Raw genomic sequence first — 20,344 nt, 5'->3', positions numbered from 1 at the left:
TGAAAAAAAAGAAACTGAGAAATAAAAGCTAATAATTCTGCCAGCTTGAGTAAAATTCAGTTACTGGGTAGTACATATACTGCGTGGATACCAGCAAAGAAGAAATTTAGAGAACCTAAAAGAAAATCAATTAGAGAACCTGAAAGAAAATCAATCACAAAAGGTGAGGAGAAAACACTGGCTGGGAAGAATCCTGCAGCTATTCAGCAAAAAGCAGTTTAAGCTCTAGCTTTGGTGCAAGACATGACTTCCAGTAATCTAAAGGAAAAAATAAATCAAAATGTGTTCAGAGCCGATTAAAATAAATCAAACACTGAAGGAGTATATCAACTCAAGCAACAAAAGGCTGGAAAAATAAAGGAAGCTTTAAATAGATATTCGGATGAGCTGATAAAACTGCAAAAATCAAAGGCTAAATGAAGAAAGGCTGGCTGAGTATGAAACTGCTCAAGAGGAGGAGATGTTTAAAAAAATGGCAGAATTAGAGGACAGAGCACGTAGGAAAAACATGAGATTTTCTGCTGTACCAGGGAAACTGGAAGGAAGAGAGTGTACTAATTTTATGAAAGCAAAAACAAGCAACTGGACTGGTACTCCACAGCAGCATTTGTTAACTTAAAGGGCACATCATGTCTATGACCTGGCCATGAGAAGGCACAATGACCTGCATTAGTAAAGATGCAATCATGCTTGCAGAGAACTGATTCTAACAAAACTGTGCCAGAAAGGGAAATATATTAAAAACTGGTGACAGTGCAGTGTTTGTGGTAAATTATTCACTGTACACCAGGCAGAAGAGAAACAAATTTATACCAGGGATCAGGGAATGTCGAGAGATACGCGCGAGATTCAAGTTGCCATATCCGGCTATCTTCAGAATATTCTTTCCCAGTGGATCAAAAACATTTTTAATAGAGACCAAATTAAGCAGGAAATATAAAAGTTTACCAAACACAAAATGAGTCAGCAAAAGTACAGTTTTGTACCTACCATAAATGTAGATGTTCGAGGATTCCATTGCTGCAGTCCTGACTATTGGGTATAGTCCGCGTCCAGTCGGCCCGAATACCAGAGTATAAGGCTGACGTCGGTCAGGGCGCATTAGACTGACGTCAGTACGTCAGGGTACTAATGCGCATGACCGACGTCATATCCTCAGTCTTTTCTTGCCCCAGATGTCAGAAGACCCTAAAAAGACAAGTCCCAAAACAACCTGCACCAAAAACATGTACAATATATACAACAATATATATATATATATACAGAAATATAAACATGTAAACTCACCTACACAACCACCCCTAAATACAGAGGGGAAGGAGGGAGGGTAAATTGGACTGCAGCAATGGAATCCTCGAACATCTACATTTATGGTAGGTACAAAACTGTACTATGTTCTTCGTCTTCCATTGCTGCAGTCCTGACTATTGGGTAGAATCCCAAAGCAGAGGTAAGGGAGGCTGGCAAATTATAAAGTAGTAGGAGCTGACAACATGCCTTGTAAAACAGCTGTGGCAAAACCAGCCCTAGACTTAGAGTAGATAGGAAGGTGATAATGCCTAGAGAAAGTATGCACTGAACTCCAAGTAGCTGCTTCCAGAATATCCTTAGTTGCCACCCCTTAGAAATGCTGTTGAAGTGGCAGTAGCCCTAGTGGAATGAGGCCTAATCCCAGCTGGAATCTCCTTGCCATGATGGGAATAACAAAATGCAATGCAAAAGCCAATCCACCTAGAAATAGTTTGTTTTGACACAGGCTTGCCCTGAGAACTCAAAGCAAAAGAAACAAACAACTGCTGAGACTGCCGAAAATCCTTAGTCCTGCTTAAATAATAACGCAATTGCCTGTGTACATCTAAAGTGTGCAAAATCTTTTCCCCTTTATTTTGAGGTTCTGCAAAAACGTAGGCAAATGAATAGTTTGGTTTAAAGCCACACTAGAAACCACCTTAGGCATAAAAGAAGGATTAGTACGTAATGATACCCTATCCTTATGGAAAATCAAAAGGCTCTACTGCCATAAGGGCCTGCAACTCAGACACCCTTCTTGCAGAAGTAATAGCCAACAGAAAAGCAGTCTTCCATGACAAATATTTCAATTCAGCAGTAGCTGCAGGCTCAAAAGGTTGTAGAGTAAGTTTTTCCAACACAAAATTGAGATCCCAAGCAGGAGTAGGAGCTCTACGTGGGGTCTTATATTCTTTGCCCCTCTAAGAAACTGCTTGAACAAAGGATGCGAAAACAAAGGTGGGTCACAATCATAGTGAGCTGAAATTGCTGCAGCATGAATCTTTATGGAAGAGAAGGACAAACCTTTGTCCAATAATTCAGTAAGATATTGAAGAGCCACACTCAAATTAGGCTCTGAAATCTCCAAATTCTTTGCTGTACTCCAAAATAAAAATCTCTTCCATTTTTCTGCGTACACTCTCCTTGTACTAGGCCTTCTAGCTTCCATAATCACATTTAAAACTTGTTGAGGAAGTTGAGACCTGCTGTGTTTCAACACAGAATATGCCAGGCTGTTAGATGAAGAGAGTGAAGCTTGACATTGAGCAGATGACCGTCCTTCTGAGATAACAGATGAGGAATCAGAGGTAAAGGCCATGGAGGCTTCTTTACCAGACTCCGTAGTAGTGGGTACCAGTGTTGCCGAGGCCAATCTGGAGCTATCAAAATCATCCTTGGCCTGTCTTGTCTGACCTTTAATAGTACCTTTGGAAGAAGCGGTAGAGGTGGAAAGGCATACACATGAAGGTTTTTCCAACTGAAAGACAGAGCATCCACTTTCCAAGCTGTGTGATGAAACCCCTTTGTGCAATACTTTGGCAGCTGGTGGTTTAGTGGAGAAGCGAACAGATCTATGTCTGGAGTTCCCCATGACACTGTCAGTTTCTGAAATACATGAAGATCCAGTTTCCACTCGTGGGGATCCATGATTTGTCTGCTTAACACATCTGCTAAGGAGTTCTGTGCTCCTGGCAGAAACCTTGCCTGAAGAGTTAGTTGCAAGCTTAGCGCAGTCTCCCATAAAATCATTGCTTGCCTGCATAGAGGATAAGAATGTGTTCCCCCTTGCTTGTTGATGTACCACATGACAGTTGTGTTGTCTGTTAGAATCAACACCTGCCCTGGAAGAAGTAACTCCTTGAAAGCCATTAATGCAAACTGGACTGCTAACATCTCCTTCATGTTGATATGTAGATGCTGTAGTCTGGCAGGCCACTTGTCTTGTATCCACTTTCCATTTAGATGAGCTCCCCAAGCAATGTCCGAGGCATCTGTCGTTAGAATCTGACTTGCCTCTGGCCGGGTCACAGAGAGTCCCTTGTTTAGGTGACATTCCTGAGCCCACCACAAGAATTCTTTTTGAAGGCAAGGTATTATTTGAATGACAGTGTCCAAATCCTGGCAGTGCTGTGTCCATACATTTTTGAGATACCATTGTAGCTTCCTCATATGCAGTTTGGCATTGGGAAGCACCAGAATACAAGATGCCATGAACCCTAATGCTTGAAGGACTGTCCTTGCAGTCAGCACGGACTGATGAGATAGTTGATGGAAGTAAAGTGACAGACTCTTTTGTTTGTCCGGGGTTAAAAGGCCATCTGGGCTGCTGTATTCAGTCTTACACCCAGAAAGCACATGTCTTGAGAGGGTACTAGACTGGACTTTATTTCGCTCACAGAATACCCTAGGCATCTTAGCACTGCTATAACATATTCCAGATGCTGTAGAAGGTCTTCCTTTTCTTGAGCCAGAATCAGGCAGTCGTCCAAGTAAGGATAGATTTGAATTCCTTGAAGCCTGAAGTAAGCTATCACTGGAGCCAGAACCTTTGTGAATACTCTGGGCAGTAGATAAGCCAAAGGGCAATGCAGAGAACTGATAATGAGAATTTCCAGCTCGAAACCGCAGATACCTCCTGCAACTTAGCCTTATAGGCACATGAAGGTAAGCTTCCTTGAGATCTAAAGTTACCATCCAGTGATCTTTGCCCAGCAGAGGTAAAAGCTGTTGTAACGCCAACATCTTGAACTTGGGAATGTCCAAAACGTGTTGAGGAGAGATAAATCCAAAATTGGTCTCCACGTGTTCCCCTTCTTTGGTACAAGGAACAGGCGAGAATAAAATCCTAGGCCCCTTTCTGATACAGGGACTGGCTGAATGGCCCCTATGTGAAGTAACTGTAAAACTTGCTTGTGAGCCTCTTTTCTTTGTAGAGGAGGAACGTCTGGCATGCCTTTGAAAGGGGCATTGTATGGAAATAAAATCTGTAACCGTGGTGAATGATATCCAACACCCATTTGTCTTGAGTAATTAAATCCCAATTTTCTTTGAAAAGAGACAGTCTTCCTCCCAAAGGAGCTGCCAAACGTGAATCTGCTGGCAGCTGAAAAACAGGTCATTGGGTCTGTTTACGAAAGGACTGACCCTGCCCTCACCAGAAGTCTGAGCAGGTGAACTCCTGTTCTACGCCTAAAAGCACCTTCAGCCCTGCCCCTACCACGTCTAGACCTACCCCTAGACTGACAATCATAAGCAGGATACGCCCACCCCTTAGCAGGCCAATTTCTACTAAACTTCGTGGCTGCACCTGCAAAAATCTTTAACAGTTTGCATAGACTTAGCATTGTCCTCCATTTTCTTTAAAACTGCTTCCACAGGCGAACCAAACAACACATCAGACTGTAAAGGAGCATCCAAAATCCTTGTCTTAACATGCTCAGCTAAATTCTGATCCTTCAACCAGGCATGCCTGCGAAGAACAGAACTGGTAGCAGCCACCCTCGAGGAGGCCTGTACAGCATCAAAACCACATTGCAAAGAATGCTTACCCACTTGTTCAGACACATGAACCAAATCCAGCAACTCTTTACACTCAATACCTTCCGCCAAAGCATCCACCTTAGATTTCAATTGTGAAAGGAGATAATTCTGATATTTTAGCATGTGAAACTGACAATTCAAAGCTCTCATGGCTAGAGTGGAAGAAGTATACACTTTCTTTCCCCACCTATCCAAAGCCCTTGCCTCTTTATCAGTGGGAACAGGATTTTTAACCACAGAAGCCTTTACACCCTTAGGCCCTTGAGAAATAGTTTCTGGGTCTGCCCTAGGACTCTTAAACAAATATTTATGAGCTTGGGCACCCTATAATACCTATCAGGCTTAACAGGAGCAGGAGGCAAAGAGTCAGGGTTCAGGGAAGCCTCTGCAAAACATCTTCCACCACATTCAACACAGGAGGAATAGCTAAAGGCCTATGCTGGGGTAAAACAAGAACTCCCTAAGCCTTTTCCTGGAGTCAGAGTAATCCTGGCCTTCCCATTTAAAGTGCTCCCTCATGGAATGCAAAGTCTCTGAAAATGAGAAATCCTCAGGTGGAGACGCTGTAGGAGTGGAATCATCCACATCAGAATCAGAATAAGTAGGATACTCCTGCAAATCTTCCACAGAAGATTCTGAAGCCTCTGAACACTGTTCAAAACTATCAAACTCCGGTTCCACCCTAGGCCTCTTATCAGGCGGGGGCATAGAACCCCTAATCATAGTAATCAAATCTTCTGCCATTTTAAGCATATGTTTCTTAGGTACAGAACCTGAAATGCTAGGAGAAGCCCCCACTGAAGCTGAAGTAGGCCTACCTCTCAAAGAAGTTTTGGCAACAGAAGGAGAGGCCCTAACTACCTTGGGAAGAGAGGGAAGAACAGTCACCTGAGAAGCCCCCTCAGCCTGGCCTACCTCCTGAGAAGGCACATCCTGTAAAAGTATAGTTTCTGCCTGGGACTCCATGGAAACTCCTGGCAAAACCTCCGGCTCCACTGAGCCTTCAAAAGAACCGACGTCCGGGACTGCCGGTTCCTCAACCCTAGGCTTCACTGTTTTATCCTTGCGCTTCTTGGAGGAAGCGCGCGTCGGAGCATCCGACGGCATTTTATAATTGCAACGCTTCCCAAACACTAACCTGGCACAGTCTAACCTCCTCTTAATAGTGCGTTTGTTAAACCTAGCACAAGAGCGGCAACCAACAACGTCGTGCTCAGGCCCTAAACAAGGTATACACAAGGTATGATAATCCCTATGAGGTATCTGTTTCCCACAAGAAATACAGTTATTCACTTTTTCTGACATCCGGTAAAATACTGAGGCAAGAAAAAACTAAAATGTTCCCCAACGGGGTACTTACCCAACTCTGTTTCGGTCTGAAACTCCGGTTACGGAAATATTTCAGAACGCCAACCTGCACTCGCAAAACTGCTTCTGCATCGGACCATGCGGCAAAAAAGACTGAGGATATGACGTCGGTCATGCGCATTAGTACCCTGACGTACTGACGTCAGTCTAATGCGCCCTGACCGACGTCAGCCTTATACTCTGGTATTCGGGCCGACTGGACGCGGACTATACCCAATAGTCAGGACTGCAGCAATGGAAGACAAAGAACATCAGAAGAGAACTCGGCTTCTCATTCTTCTAACAATAATGTTAACACAGCAACTTTGCCAGTGAAACCTTTTCTAATATTCCAAAGGAAAATGCTTGAGACACAGAAAAGGGCAAAGGAGCTGACTAGAAAAATCAAGATCAGGAGTACCTTAGACTTAAACCACAGTTTGGTGATGGGAGATGGAGATGAACAAGAAGACCAGCAAGACTGAAATTAGTGAATAAATATGAGATTACATACACTTCAATTACATTTGTGAAATATGGCTTGCAAGAAAAAGTGTCTGAGAAAGGCAGGACTTTTGATAACTTTGTTAAACTTGTGAGTGAACAGTAAAGCATATCTCATACTTTAGCTCATTACTGATTAGGACACAAAGGAAAAAAATAAAAAGTAACTAAATAAAATATTTTTTGTTCTTTTTTAAACACCTTATTGAATCACTTGAGACACAGACATACATTTATATAAAAGTAATCAAACTATATCAACAAGTGAACATTCATGACTTTGTAGGATAACACGTCATGTATAATCTAAGCAACATTACATAAATCATTCAATTCCTGCTCTCCCTCAAACCTCACTTTTCCTCCAAAACATTCCCCTACATGCACCATTCCCACAACAACCTCCATCCATCACCACGTAACCTACTCCCACCCCCTTCCAAAGATCCCACCTCTTGTTCCTCCATGTCTGCCACAACATTCGCCACTTTAAGTACAGCTTAGACTAGACTCCAACTTCTACTTTCCAGCAAATGCCCTTTTGGCAGCTACCAGAACCAAACTCAACAAGACCCTCACCATGTCCAGGCAACTCAGATCCCACACTCCAGTTCACAAAAAAAAAAACCTCCCTAGCTACATCCATTTGCTTGTCCAGCATTCCCAACAGAGCACTCCAAAGGGAATTCCCAAAGTTTGCCAACAAACCACATTCCCAAAACACTGCTCCCCTGCAACCCCCCTTCTTTCCCACCACACCTCCATCATCCACCAGAGGAAAAACTCTCCAGTGTCCACCTGGGGCATAAAGCTATCTACGCAAAACACTTGCAGGTAAAAATCCCAAACCCTCCAGACTTTGCTGCATATCTGGGACCTACACGCATGTCCTCCCACCATTTTTAGAGTTAAAAGTTTTTTTTTTCTAGTGAAACAAGCGCAACAGTAACCTTCTGGTTGCTAAAGGTATGACATACCATGGCAGTGGTAAAAACTGTGAAGGAATGTTTTAAACAATGTCACTAATGTCCAGTTTTTGGTAACCTAAGCACTTTTTTTGTTTCATTAAAGACTTGGTTTTGCCTTCATACAGCCATTCCCTTCTTGATCTTCTTTAAAATTACTGGTTGCAGGTACTTCTAGACTTTTTTCAGGATGGAAGATGAAAGAGAAAGCAAATTTAAAAAAATAACAGCACACCGTAATAACCATGCTCGGGGGAATCACAGTAACAGTGATGTGCCATTTTATCCACTACAGATGCCATTATTTTCAGATGCAAGATTTTTGGCTAAATCATTGAATAAAATAATATACAATTATCGAAAAGTACACAGGTGATGGTACAAAATGTAACCAGATACTGGTCAATAATGCAATTAAAGACATCTAACGAAATTATGTGTTCTGCAGAGGGATATCCCATCATATCCATTCAAATAAAAACAATCTTCTCTGAATTACCATCAAAATTGTATTCTCCAACCCCTACCTCACAGAAAACATGAAGAAGTAGGTTACCTATTGAATGCTGGCAGTCGTAACGCAGAGTGCTATAACATAAAAAAAATGCAGTGAATATCTAATATCACTCTTTTCCTTTAAACTTGTTTTTTGCAGGATGGCAAGCCCCCCAGACTCCCGATGTGGGGAACAAGCTCCTCACACCCCCAAACTTATGTATACCAACTCCAAGATCACCATACCTCAAAAAAAGGGAATATTCCAAGAAATGGCCATCCTGGACTTAGTATAAGTAAGTCCATTTTTTCAGCCATTCAGTCTCTCTATTATGGAAGTCACTGAAGCAGGTCCCGACATTATAAATGGTTACTGGAGATCTAAAACAGCTGACACAGCCCACCTCTCTATTTCATGACTGGCTGTAAATCAGTCATCGATTCAACAATTTAAGAATTTTGATTGGACACTCTAAATTGGCCCTAGGTGTGAGTGCGTGCATGTGTGTGCCTTCTGTGGAAGGTTGGGCGCCGGGCTGGCAACTCAACACCGTAAAACTCCACTGCCAATCATGAGCGGACAGGTGATCCACTGTGGCAACCCCTAACCGGGAAAAAGCCGAAAGAAGAAGAAGAAGATAAGGCTGCACCCTACTGGAACAACAGATACAAACCTGAGCCTCTTCCAAGGATGAACCTTAAAGAATATTATCTAGAGGAGTGCAAATGCAACTGCTTTAACAATCCTGGTTGACAAGTGACTGTTTTGATTTAATAACAAAACAGCTTCTTCAACCTGCACAGATGTTAAAAAATAAAACATAAATATGTAGATGTGCTATAGCTTATACTGTTTCACCTAGTTTGCAACTATTACTGTAAATATGCACAGACTCATCTGCTCTGTAAATATCAGTTAATAGCCCTTTATGAGACCCATCTTACATTTTCATGTACTAAAGGCTTAAATATTTTACATCTGTACTGTTACATATGCTTTGACTTGTGTGAATGATTCTCTTCTTTATTACTTTCCTATAAATTTATGTACACAGCCGTAAAGTTATGCACTTGTACACACTCCTTAACTTATACACTTAGTGCATACTGATCAATGCCTTTACCACAAAAGGGTCATACTAATACTGTTTCCCTTACTTCGTAAATTTCACTGTTAATATTGTTTTGTTACACATCCTCCAGCATTTTCTCATGTGCAATCAGACAAATATTTTACTCCTCTACTGTTGCATCATGTTCTAACTTTTGTGACTGTTGGTTACTGTTAAATGGTTTTGTATATACATTTATATACTTTGTACTCTATATATACATATATATATATATATATATACATACATACACATACATATATATATATATATATATATATATATATGTATATATACACACACACACACACATATATATATATATATATACATATATATATATATATATATATATATATATATGTTCAACGCTTTTGCCACAAATAGCCTGGGTCATACCTGAAAAGTCTCCCAGTGTACACCTAGCAGTTATCAAATGTGACATAGATAAACATAGATAGACAGACAGACATGATTGCCATCAGCATCCCTAAACAGGGTCATATGACAAAACAACTAATAAATGCTACAGCTGTCATACTGTCTGAATGGAGGGAACACGCTTCCTATAAAAAGGCACCCATCTCTTAGCTAATCATATAGCAGCTTTTTATGTAACATCAGGAAGAGCTGTGTGAGTCATTGACCACAATAGTTCATTGCTGCATCCAAATTTTTAAATATACACAAGTGAAAAACTGGGCTATTCAACATTTTTATGTCCAACTGACAAACACCCATTCAAATTATGCTACGTTGAAAAACTCTCACTTCATAAACCTGATTCTGTTTTTAACAGTAATTTACTAAGTCAATTAACAGGCAGAAATAAAGAATGACCTTTTATGAAAATGTCTGCAAAATTAAGATTCAATAAAAATTAAGAAAATTAACAACAGAACTTACATTTTCAAAACTGATGCATTTCTTAAACTCTCCAAACATATCAAGGACCATCACTTTCCCATCAACCTGTGGAAAAAGTAGATCTTCGTCAGCTGTCCAGAACATGCGCACCACAAAACCATTTTTCCACTGTGGATGAAAAGAGGGAGAAACATTTACTTTATTTCAGTCTTATCGACATCTGTTGCCATTTTAACTCCTGCTTAACTTCTCAGATTTTAATAATGAGCAAACCAAATACTTAACATGACGAAAATAAGAAGTTATGTACCTACCATAACATTCCATGTTAGTTGTCTTCTCTCGCCTTCTTTCTTGCTTGATGGGTTCGGAGCCGATCCTCGGCTCACTGCACTTGCTTTAGCTCGAGAACTCCTTTTACCAGCTCGAGGCAGCCCCATATCCCATGATGCAAGGCAGTAAGTACCCAGATCTCGTTTGTTGACAAAGGGCAATAACACCAAGCATAAAATACTTCCCAAAGGAAGAAGAAACTTACAGATGGAAAAAAGGACCAGGTTTGAATGGTCTTTAGCATAATAGTTTCTTATACAAGGTCTGTCCAGGCCAGGGGGAGGGAGGGAGGGTCGCAAGAAAGAAGGCGAGAGAAGACAACTAACATGGAACGTTATGGTAGGTACATAACTTCTTAATGTTAAGTTGTCAATCTCGCCTTCATTCTTGCTTGATGGGACCGGTCCTAGCACCTCTATCCTGGGTGGCTCAATGGAACAAACTCTTGAGGACTGTAGAGCCAAAACTGGCTCTGTCCCTGGAGGCCAAGTCCAATTTGTAATGGGAAACAAAAGTGTGAGGAGTGGCCCAAGTGGCCGCTGCACAAATAGTGTCCAAAGGCAGTCTAGCTTGAAAAGCTGTAGAAGTAGCTAAACTCCTAGTTGAATGTGCTTTAGGTTTTGAGCACAGCTGTTTTCCCCTGATCGTATAAATTTCAGTGATGACCGAAGAAAGCCATCTGGACAAAGTCACTTTAGAAACAGGAAGGCCTTTTTATTATCCGCATAGGAAACAAAAGTTGATCAGATTTTCTAAATTTTTTGTTCTGTCCAAATAATATCTAAGCTGACGGTGGACGCCAAGATAATGTAGCTTTTGTTCAGCTCTATCTGAATAGTTAGGAAAAATACAGGAGATCAATGGATTGATTCAGATTGTTCTTTGAAGCGACCTTAGGTAAAAAGGATGGATTAGTTCTCAAAGATACTCTGTCTTTGTGAAAACCAAATAGGGGTCGAACCGAAAGAGCATGAAGTTCAGACACCCTCCTGGCAGATGTAATAGCCACTAGGAATAAAGTTTTCCAAGAAAGATATTTCAGGGAACAAGAAACAGCTGGCTCGAAGGGGAAGAATCAAGGATGTCAGCACTAAATTTAGATCCCACTGAGGAGGAGGATTCCTGATTGGAGGCTTTAGTAGGAAAATTCCTTTCAAGAAGGCCCTGCAGAGCCTATGGGACATAATATTATGATCTGCTATCCCGACATGAAAATTAGAAATAGCAGCCAATTGAACTCTGACTGTGGAAGAAGAGGAGCCTGCATGAAAAATCTCTGCTAAGAAGTCCAGGACTGCCTGAACAGGGGCAGTAAAAGGATCAATATTTTGGGCCTTAGCCCAATAAGAGAAACGTTTCCATTTGCTTGTATAAATCCTCCTGGTAGAGGATTTTAGCGGTTACTATGATGTCTCTAACTGGGTTAGAGATCAAAGGAAGCCTGGCTAAGGAAGGAAGTGGAGCAACCATGCTGTGAGGTTGAGAGAAGGGATTGACCGGTGCAGCTGACCCGATTGGTGAATCAGAAGGTCTGGCACTGGGTCCAGATGCCACGGCTGCACCAAAAGGTGATGATGGAGGAACGGGAACCAAACTTGTCGAGGCCAGTAAGGGGCAATGAGAATCAATTTGGCTCTCAAACGGTAGCTTTCTGGATCACCTGAGGGATCAGAGGAAATGGAGGGAAGGCATAAAGAAGTCCCTGGGGCCAATCCTGGGTCAGAGCGTCTCTGGGGATGGCCTGATAGAGGAAGAGGCTGAAGAAGTCTGGACATTTGCTGTTTTGGGGAGTAGCAAAAGATCGCAACATGGACGACCCCATTCCAGAAAATCTCTTCCGCTACAGATTGCTTGAGAGACCACTCGTGAGGCATGAGGATAGCTCTGCTCAATCTGTCCGCTATAATGTTGGTTTTCCCAGGGATATGCGTTGCTACCAGAAACCGATGAGAGGAGATCGCCCATTGCCATAGTCTGAGCTTCTCGACACAAGGGGTAGGACTTGGTTCTGCCCTGTTTGTTGATATACCAAACTACAGACATGTTGTCTGTGTGGACTGCAATTGTCCCTACGGGAAGAAAGTCGTTGAGGGCTTGCAACGTTAAAAGCACTGCTCTCATCTCCAGGACATTTATGTGCAGATGGTACTCGAACGGCTGCCACGTCCCATGAACCATCCTGCCCTGATAATGACCCCCACCCGATCAGGGAGGCATCCGTGGTGACAGTGGCTATCGGGATGGGGTACAAAGTACCTGCCTTGGTGAACCTGAGACGATGTGATCCACCAAGCAAGATGCTCTTTGCATGTCTGTGTCACCAGAATCTGGTGACGCATTGGAAGTTGCTGGTATGACCACTGTGTGAACAGCATCCACTGAAGAAGGCATGTAGAATCGAGCCAGGGAAGAAGAGTAATGGCCGCAGCCATGAGACCTAATACCTTTAGAACCATTCTGGCCTGTATTTTCTTGCTGGCCAGAATGATCCTGACATGAGTCTGAATGTCTGAAACTCTTTGTTCTGTAAGGGTAGCTGACATCCGAACAGTGTTTAAGTTTGCGCCTATGAAGGTAATAGACTGGCAGGGCGATAAGGATGACTTTTCAAGTTGATTGAGATGCCCAAATGAGAACAAAGGTCTATTGTGTAATCCCTGGCTTGTATAAGCTGATGCCTGGTGGTGGCTGACAGGAGCCAGTCGTCGAGATACGGAAACACCTGGAATCCTTGACGTCTCAGGTGAGCCGTGACCACTGCCATGCATTTGGTGAACACTCTGGGGCTGTAGTGAGACCAAAGGGCAGGGCTCTGAACTGGAAATGACTGGACCCCAGCCGAAAGCGGAGAAATCTCCTGGAGCGTCTGTGAATTTTGATGTGATAGTACGCATCCTGAAGATCTATTGAGCACATCCAGTTGTCCTTCTGTAAGAAGGGCAGAATTGACTGAAGAGTGACCATTCGAATCTTGTCTTCCTGACAGACTTGTTGAGTCTGCTGAGATCCAATATTGGTCTCCAGTCTCCCGTCTTTTGGGGACCAAAAGAACCTTGAGTAGATTCCGGCTCTGAATGGTCTATTGTAACTGGCTGAATGGCTCTTTTTTGCAGTAGTTTTGCGATTTCTAACTCTGCAATGTCCCTTAGACTGGGTGGTACGTCTGGAAGGGAACTTGAGGGGAAGGGACTTTCCTCGAAAGGAATTATGTAACCCTTGGATATGATCGACTGTACCCATCTGTCTTGAGTGAGGGAATGCCAGGCTTCTGGGTACAGTGATAATCTTCCCGACTGCGTCCAAGGAGGGACAGCCGGGCAACACCTCAGGGATGCTGAAAGGGCTTATCAGAGAGAGGCTCCCTGTTTCCCTGGTTTTGGACCCCTCTGCCTCTAGAGCGGCGTCTGTTGTTGTTACCCCCTCTGCCTCTAGGGGTAAACTGACCACGTGAATCCGGCGTGACTCCTTGGGATTTACGGAACCACATCTTACCACCCTTCTGTCCTTTGGGATAAGGCCTAGAAGGGGTGGAAAACGGACTCCAACAGCAGAAAGAGTCTTGCCGTCCTGCTCACACCTGGTCAAGGTCTCCTTCACCTGAGGGCCAAACAAAGCTGACCCATCAAAGGGAGAATTTGTGAAGGACGCCTTAAAGGGATCCATAAAATCACATAGCCGCATCCAGGCTTGGCGTCTAAGAGCCACACCTGTGCCTGGCTCTACTCGCCCATCCGCAGCATAAGATATTAGCCGCATGGAGGAGTTAGCAATGGAATTGAGGGTTCCTAGCTGCGAAGCAATCTTTTCTTGAGCCCCTGCAGCTGTAGGATCCTGAACTACTTCTCCCAGCTCCTTCAGGATATCTCTGGAGTCTGGTGAAGTGACAAAGATAATTCAGCGAACGCATAGCAAAGGTCGCTGAGGAAAACATCCGCTTGCCGCACCTATCCATGGTCCTAGAGTCCTTATTAGGAGGATGGACGGGCACGGAAGGATCTGCAAGTTCCTTTTGGTGGCCGCAGCCACCACCATGGCATCAGCGGGACACCCTTGGTAAGGAATTGTTTGTCACTAGGGGCAGTGATAAATTTAGAAGGCCTCCTAGGGACTGGCTCTACAGAGTCAGGAGCTGTCCACGCCTTCGTGCAATAACCTGCATAAGGGGTCGAAGGCGGAGACACCCAGGAGGTGGAGGGCCGAGATCCTAACGCCTCTAGGTATACTGACTCATCCTCAGAGGGATTGTTGGTGGGCCAGTTTCCCCTCTGTTTCAGAAGTTCTAGGATGTCTGAAAAGGAGACATCCTCAGAGGGGATCTAGGGATCCCTCTGACTCATCAAAGTCAGTATCCGACGTGACAGACTCGGGGAGTCTACATGCTTCCTCTTACAAGTCCTCTTCCTAGGAGGATCTCCCAAACATCAGGAGAATCCTCGGAAGAGGGGAAATTCCCAATGGGGAAACCTGAGGCGGAGGATCTCTGGGTCCTGTAGCAAGAGAAGTGGCAGAGATGTCAACAGGTACAATAGAGGGAGGAGCTACGGGAAGAGACTGCTGACTGATACCAGTGGCCAGTACACTCTTCATCACCTCGAATGCTCCCTCCCAGGCAGGTCCGAGAGAACCCGCTCAAGAGCTAGGAACTCCAGGGACCACCGAAAGGGAAGCATCCGAGGCAGATGTCGGAGCCGAGCTCACCAAGGCCGAGGCTCCAAGGGGAAGAGCGGGTTCGGACAAGGGTCCGATGCCACTCACCCCCTCGGAGGAGACCATGGAAGCCCGACCACCGAATCCCTCTAAGGAAGAGGAGATAAGAGTAGAGGCTGAAGGAACAGAAGGAGGTATCCGTCCTCCAGCCGTAGCAGTAACTATGCCCGAAGACTCCAACTCCAAGCTCTGGGGTAGAGTTGAAGGAGGAACTGTAACGGGTGTGGACCAACAGTCGTCTGCTGAGACGGACTGTGAAGCATTTGGGCCAGTACCTGTGACTTGAGCAATCTGCTGACCACTCTCTCTAGGTCATGGTCAGACAACCTGGATGACCTTGAAGATCGGCTCCGATGGCTCCGTTCCGACAGAAGAGGTGAAGCCGGAGCCGAAAGTATCGGCTCCAAGGAAGGAGACCTCGACCTCTTCCTGGAATGAGCCATCGGAGCCGACACTACGGATCCTGTCGGAGCCGATTTCGGAGTCGACAGAACGCTCGATGTATCGGCTCCAGCCGGAGCCGATACAGCCACCAAAGTAACGGTGTCGGAGCCGATCGAGCCCACACCGATGCCTGTGCCACATGGGTGTCGGAGCCGATCGGAGCCGACATCGGCGGACAATACAGTTTCGCACCGATGGCCATCGGTGCCGAAGGCTTAGTTGCCAGAATCGGCTCCAGCCGGAGCCGATCTCGACTCTACGAAGTCGGAGCCGAGGCCGCAGGCTTAGAAACAGAAGCCTGGGCCTTGGAAACTCTTGCTGGTTTCGGTGGAGCCGACTTAGCCGGAGAGCCCTCCGGCTTAAGAAGGCCCCTAAGAACCAGTTTGTTATCTCTCCTGCAGGACTCTCTGGCTGAAGGAGTGACAAATAGCACAGGAGTCCTGCAGGTGAAGAGGGCCCAGACAATACAGGCAAGAAGTGTGACCGTCTGTCAGAGACATTTTCTGACAGCACGAGTCACACTTCTTAAAACCTGAAACCCTCTCCTTTGACATGGTGCCGACACACAAAACACACACACACCAGTCAAAATAAAATTAAATTACACAAAATACCAAAAGGTATTCTATGAAAAACACCAACACACACACCCTAACAGGGGGGGGATGGGATAGGGATAACTAAGAACAAATTCAAAAAGATAGGGAATTTCTGTCAGGAAGGGATAGAAATTAAATTTAAACTATAAAAAAATTAGTTTTTGACTAAAAAGGGGCTTGAAAATCACAAAGTGAAACAACTTACCAGGAGCTGGTAAAAAGAAGACCTCCCAAGCGAAGCTGCAAACGAGATCTGGGTACTTACTGCCTTGCATCATGGGATATGGGGCTGCCTCGAGCTGGTAAAAGGAGTTCTCGAGCTAAAGCAAGTGCCGAGTCGGAGCCGAGGATCGGCTCCGAACCCATCAAGCAAGAATGAAGGCGAGATTGACAACTTAACATGACAAAATAAAGAAGTTATGCTCTTACCATAATGTTCCATCTGTGTTGTAGATCTTCATTCATTCCTTACTGCTGGGTTTCGGTTCCATCCTTGGAACTGATCCGGCCAGTACACACACTTGCGCCATGTAAAAACTCCCATAGTGCCTCTCTCCCTCTACCTTCAGATTGAGTTTGCCCGCCAGGAAAAGGACAATGGAGGCCTTATCTGATCAAATGCCCTATGAGGCAGTCAGGAGTAAAGGTGGTCCCCCAGGAGTCATAAGGCAGAGGGTAGGAGGGCAGGACGTAAGGAATGAATAAAGATCTACAACACAGATGGGAACGTTATGGTAAGAACATAATTTCTTTATCTGATGTTGTAAATCTTCATTCATTCCATAATGATGGAACAGAGGCCACAGCTACTTTATGTCCTGGGTGGCCCTATGGAAGGGATATTCCTGAGCACCACCGAGCCAAAGGATGCTCTTCCCCTGGGGGCCATATCCAATTGGTAATGAATAATAAAGGTATGGGGGGTTTCCCAAGTGTCTGCTGCGCAGATGTCATCCATAGAGGCTCTGGAATGGAAAGCCACCAAAGTGGACACTGACCTAGTGGAGTAAGCCTTGACCCTAATAGGCAAAGTTAATTTGTTGTGATGATAAACAAAGGTAATGTAAAGCCATTTTGACAAGGTGACTTTAGAAATAGCTTTGCCCAATTTGAGGCCTGAAAAGGCTATGAACAGCTGGTCCGACTTTCGGAAAGATTTGGTTCTATCCAAGTAAAAACATAATTGCTATGTACATCCAACAGATGAAACGGTATTAACCTTTGTTAGAAAAATTTGGGAAAAGGACTGGTAAATCAATGGACTGGTTGAGATTTGAATTTGAGATAACTTTGGGTAAAAAAAGAAGGGTTAGTTTGAAGTGATACTCTCTCATTATGGGAAATTAAATAAGGACGATTAATACACAAACCTTGTAATTCTGATATCCTCCCGGCTGAGGTAATGGCTACCAGGAATAAGGTTTTCCAGGATAGAAACTTTATGTCACATGTGCCAGAAAATTTGAAGGGCGAACAGGTCAGAGTTTGTAAGACCAAAGTCAAATTCCAAGGTTCAGTAGTTTTTTTAATAGCTGGTCTCAGGTGCAGAACTCCTTTCATGAAGGTTTAGAAAGACAGTGGGGCATCAACGAAGAATCGTTAAAGCCACCATGAAAGTTGGCGATAGCTTTTAAGTGAACTGTAATAGTAGAGGCGGAGACTCCTGAATGGAGTAGAGTCAACAGGTATTCTAAGACTTTATGGACCGGGATTGAGAATGGGTCTAGTCCTTGTCCTTATTCCCAAATTACAAACCTGACCCATTTGCTGTGACAGAGTTTCCTGGTGGAGGGTTTATGAGAAGCCAGAAGAATTTTTCTCACTGGGGATGATAGGTTTATGTGCCTGGCAATCAGTGGAAGTGGAGATACCAACTGGTCAGTTTCAGACTGTGAAGGCTGGGTTGGACCAGCCCCTGCAGGGGAGATATAGGAGTCCCAGGGTTGGATCCAGCGTCCACGGACGGTGAACCAAGTGAGGCCATAGGAAGGGGAACCAAACTTGACAGGGCTAATAGGGTGCAATGAGGATTACTTTGCTTCTCAGCCGTTGTGCTTTCAAGAACTGTGGAATGAGGGGAATAGGGCGAAGGGTATACAGTAGAAATCATGTATCACAGCATCGTTCGGTGACTCCCCCTGGGGGGGCATCAGGGAGAAGAAGCTGTTGCACTTGTGGTACATGGGGGAAGTAAAGAGACTGCAGCAAGGCCGGCCCCGGTGATGACAAATTTGTGTCGCTACTATGGGGTTGACAGATCACTTGTCGTGAGACATCAAAATATTTCTGCTCAGTTTGTCTGCAATTAGATTGGTGTCCCAGGGAATGTGTGTTGCTATGAGAAAGCAGTTGGAAGCTATCGCCCATTGTCACATTCTCAGGGTTTCCCGGCATAATGGGTAGGATCTGGTTCCTCCTTGCTTTTTGATGTACCAGACTACTGACATATTGTCTGACTGGACAGCAATTGTCCCAGACTGAAAGGTTGTTTGGAATGCTAGCAACGCTAGGAGCACCGCCCTCAATTCTAGGACACTGATATGCAGCTTGGCCTCTAAGAGGGACCAAGTGCCTTGGGCAGTCTTTCCCTGAATATGTCCCCCCACCCCATTAGGGAAACATTCATGGTCACTGTGGCTTTGGGTTGGGGGGGCCAACACCACAACTCCTCCTCTGGATTCATCCACTAATTCAGATTTTGTTTGCATCAGTTTGTTATGCAAATTGGGTAAGACATCGGACGTGTTAAGAGGGAACATTGAGATGTTAGGAGCCATTGGAGAAGCCTCATATGGAATTTTGCTAGTGGAACCAGTATGACAGCAGCCTCCATTGAGCCCAAGAGTTGTAGAACGAATTCAGCTGGGACAAGATTTTAACAGAATACTATTTGAAGTTAAGATCTCAATCTTAGTAACATGTGATGCGGTAAGGCGACTCGGCAGGATATTGTGTTGAATGCTGCCCCACTGAACTCTAAGTTTTGAGTCGGTATCAGCACTGACTTCTCTGTGTTTGAGATTGCTAGCTTTTCTGCCAGACTGAGTGTACGATATGGCTTGAAGCAGTAGATTCTTGGTTGGAGCAGTAAGGAGATGTAAACATGCGGAATCCTTGTAGTCTCAGGTGAGCTACTACTACTGCCATGCATTTGCTGAACACACTGGTGACTGTCGAGAGACCAAAGGGCAGTACTCAAAATTGGTAATGAGTGGCTCCCAGCCAGAAGCGTAGGTATCTTCTGGATCATTTGTCCATTTTTTTATGTGGTAATATGCATCTTGAATATCTATACAGCACATCCAGTCATCCTTCTCCAGAAATAGAAGAATGGACTGAACCGTGACCATCAAGAATTTTGCTTGTCTGACAAACTTGTTCAGTATACTGAGATCCAAAATTGTTCTCCAGTCCCTGTCTTTTTTGGCACTAAAAAGAACCTGGAGTAAAATCCAGATCCCATTTGGTCTGGTGGGATTGGTTGGATGACTCTTTTTCTTAGAAGTTTTAGGATTTCTAGTGCTGCTGCATCCCTCGGACTGGGTGGAATGCCGGGGATTCGCCTTAGAGGCCTAGGGTAAAGATCGAAGGAGATATGATAACCTTTGGTCATTATCTTTTGCACCCATGAATCTAATGTTATTAATTGCCAGGCTAGTGGTGCAGAGAGAAACGTTCCCCAACTGCTTCCAGAGGTAAGCAATCAGGCCTCTCTTCAGGATATCCGATAGGGTTGACCAAAGAAGGAATTTCTGGAGCCCTGGTTTCACGGGCCCCCTCTGCCACAGTAGGGGCATCTTCCCGAAGAATTCCCCCCTCTGCCCTGGGGGGATTGTTTGCCACGTGTCAAGGAAAGTCCTTTGGGATTTTTTTGAACCATATCTTTCCACCCCTTTGATTCCTGGAGTAGGATCGTTGAGGGATGGAAAAGTGTATGCACACGGCAGACAGGGTCTTTCTGCCCTTCTCACATCTGGCTAGCATGTCCTTAACTTTTATGTCAAACAAGGAAGACTAATCAACAGGAGCATTGATGAAGGAAGACTTGAAGGGGTCTGCAGAGTCACATAAGCGCATCCAGGCGTGACGTCTCATGACAACTCTTGAAGCAGCTGCTCTAGCTGCCCCCTTGGTTGTATGA

General features: G+C 44.4%; 1 protein-coding gene across 1 annotated transcript in view; it reads right to left on the bottom strand.

Annotated features, from left to right (window-relative positions):
- VPS16 (VPS16 core subunit of CORVET and HOPS complexes) overlaps window positions 1–20,344 on the bottom strand; it is a 1,917,946-nt gene that overhangs the window by 1,455,294 nt on the left and 442,308 nt on the right. The window contains exon 4 of the mRNA XM_044060689.1: window positions 10,160–10,288. Within this exon, the coding sequence (XP_043916624.1) occupies window positions 10,160–10,288 (129 nt within the window). The remainder of the gene's footprint in view (window positions 1–10,159; window positions 10,289–20,344) is intronic.

This window comes from Protopterus annectens, chromosome 2.part0, assembly GCF_019279795.1.
Source record: "Protopterus annectens isolate FY-2018-M chromosome 2.part0, PAN1.0, whole genome shotgun sequence".
NCBI lineage: Eukaryota > Metazoa > Chordata > Ceratodontiformes > Protopteridae > Protopterus > Protopterus annectens.
This window is presented reverse-complemented; position numbering and strand designations above follow the sequence as displayed.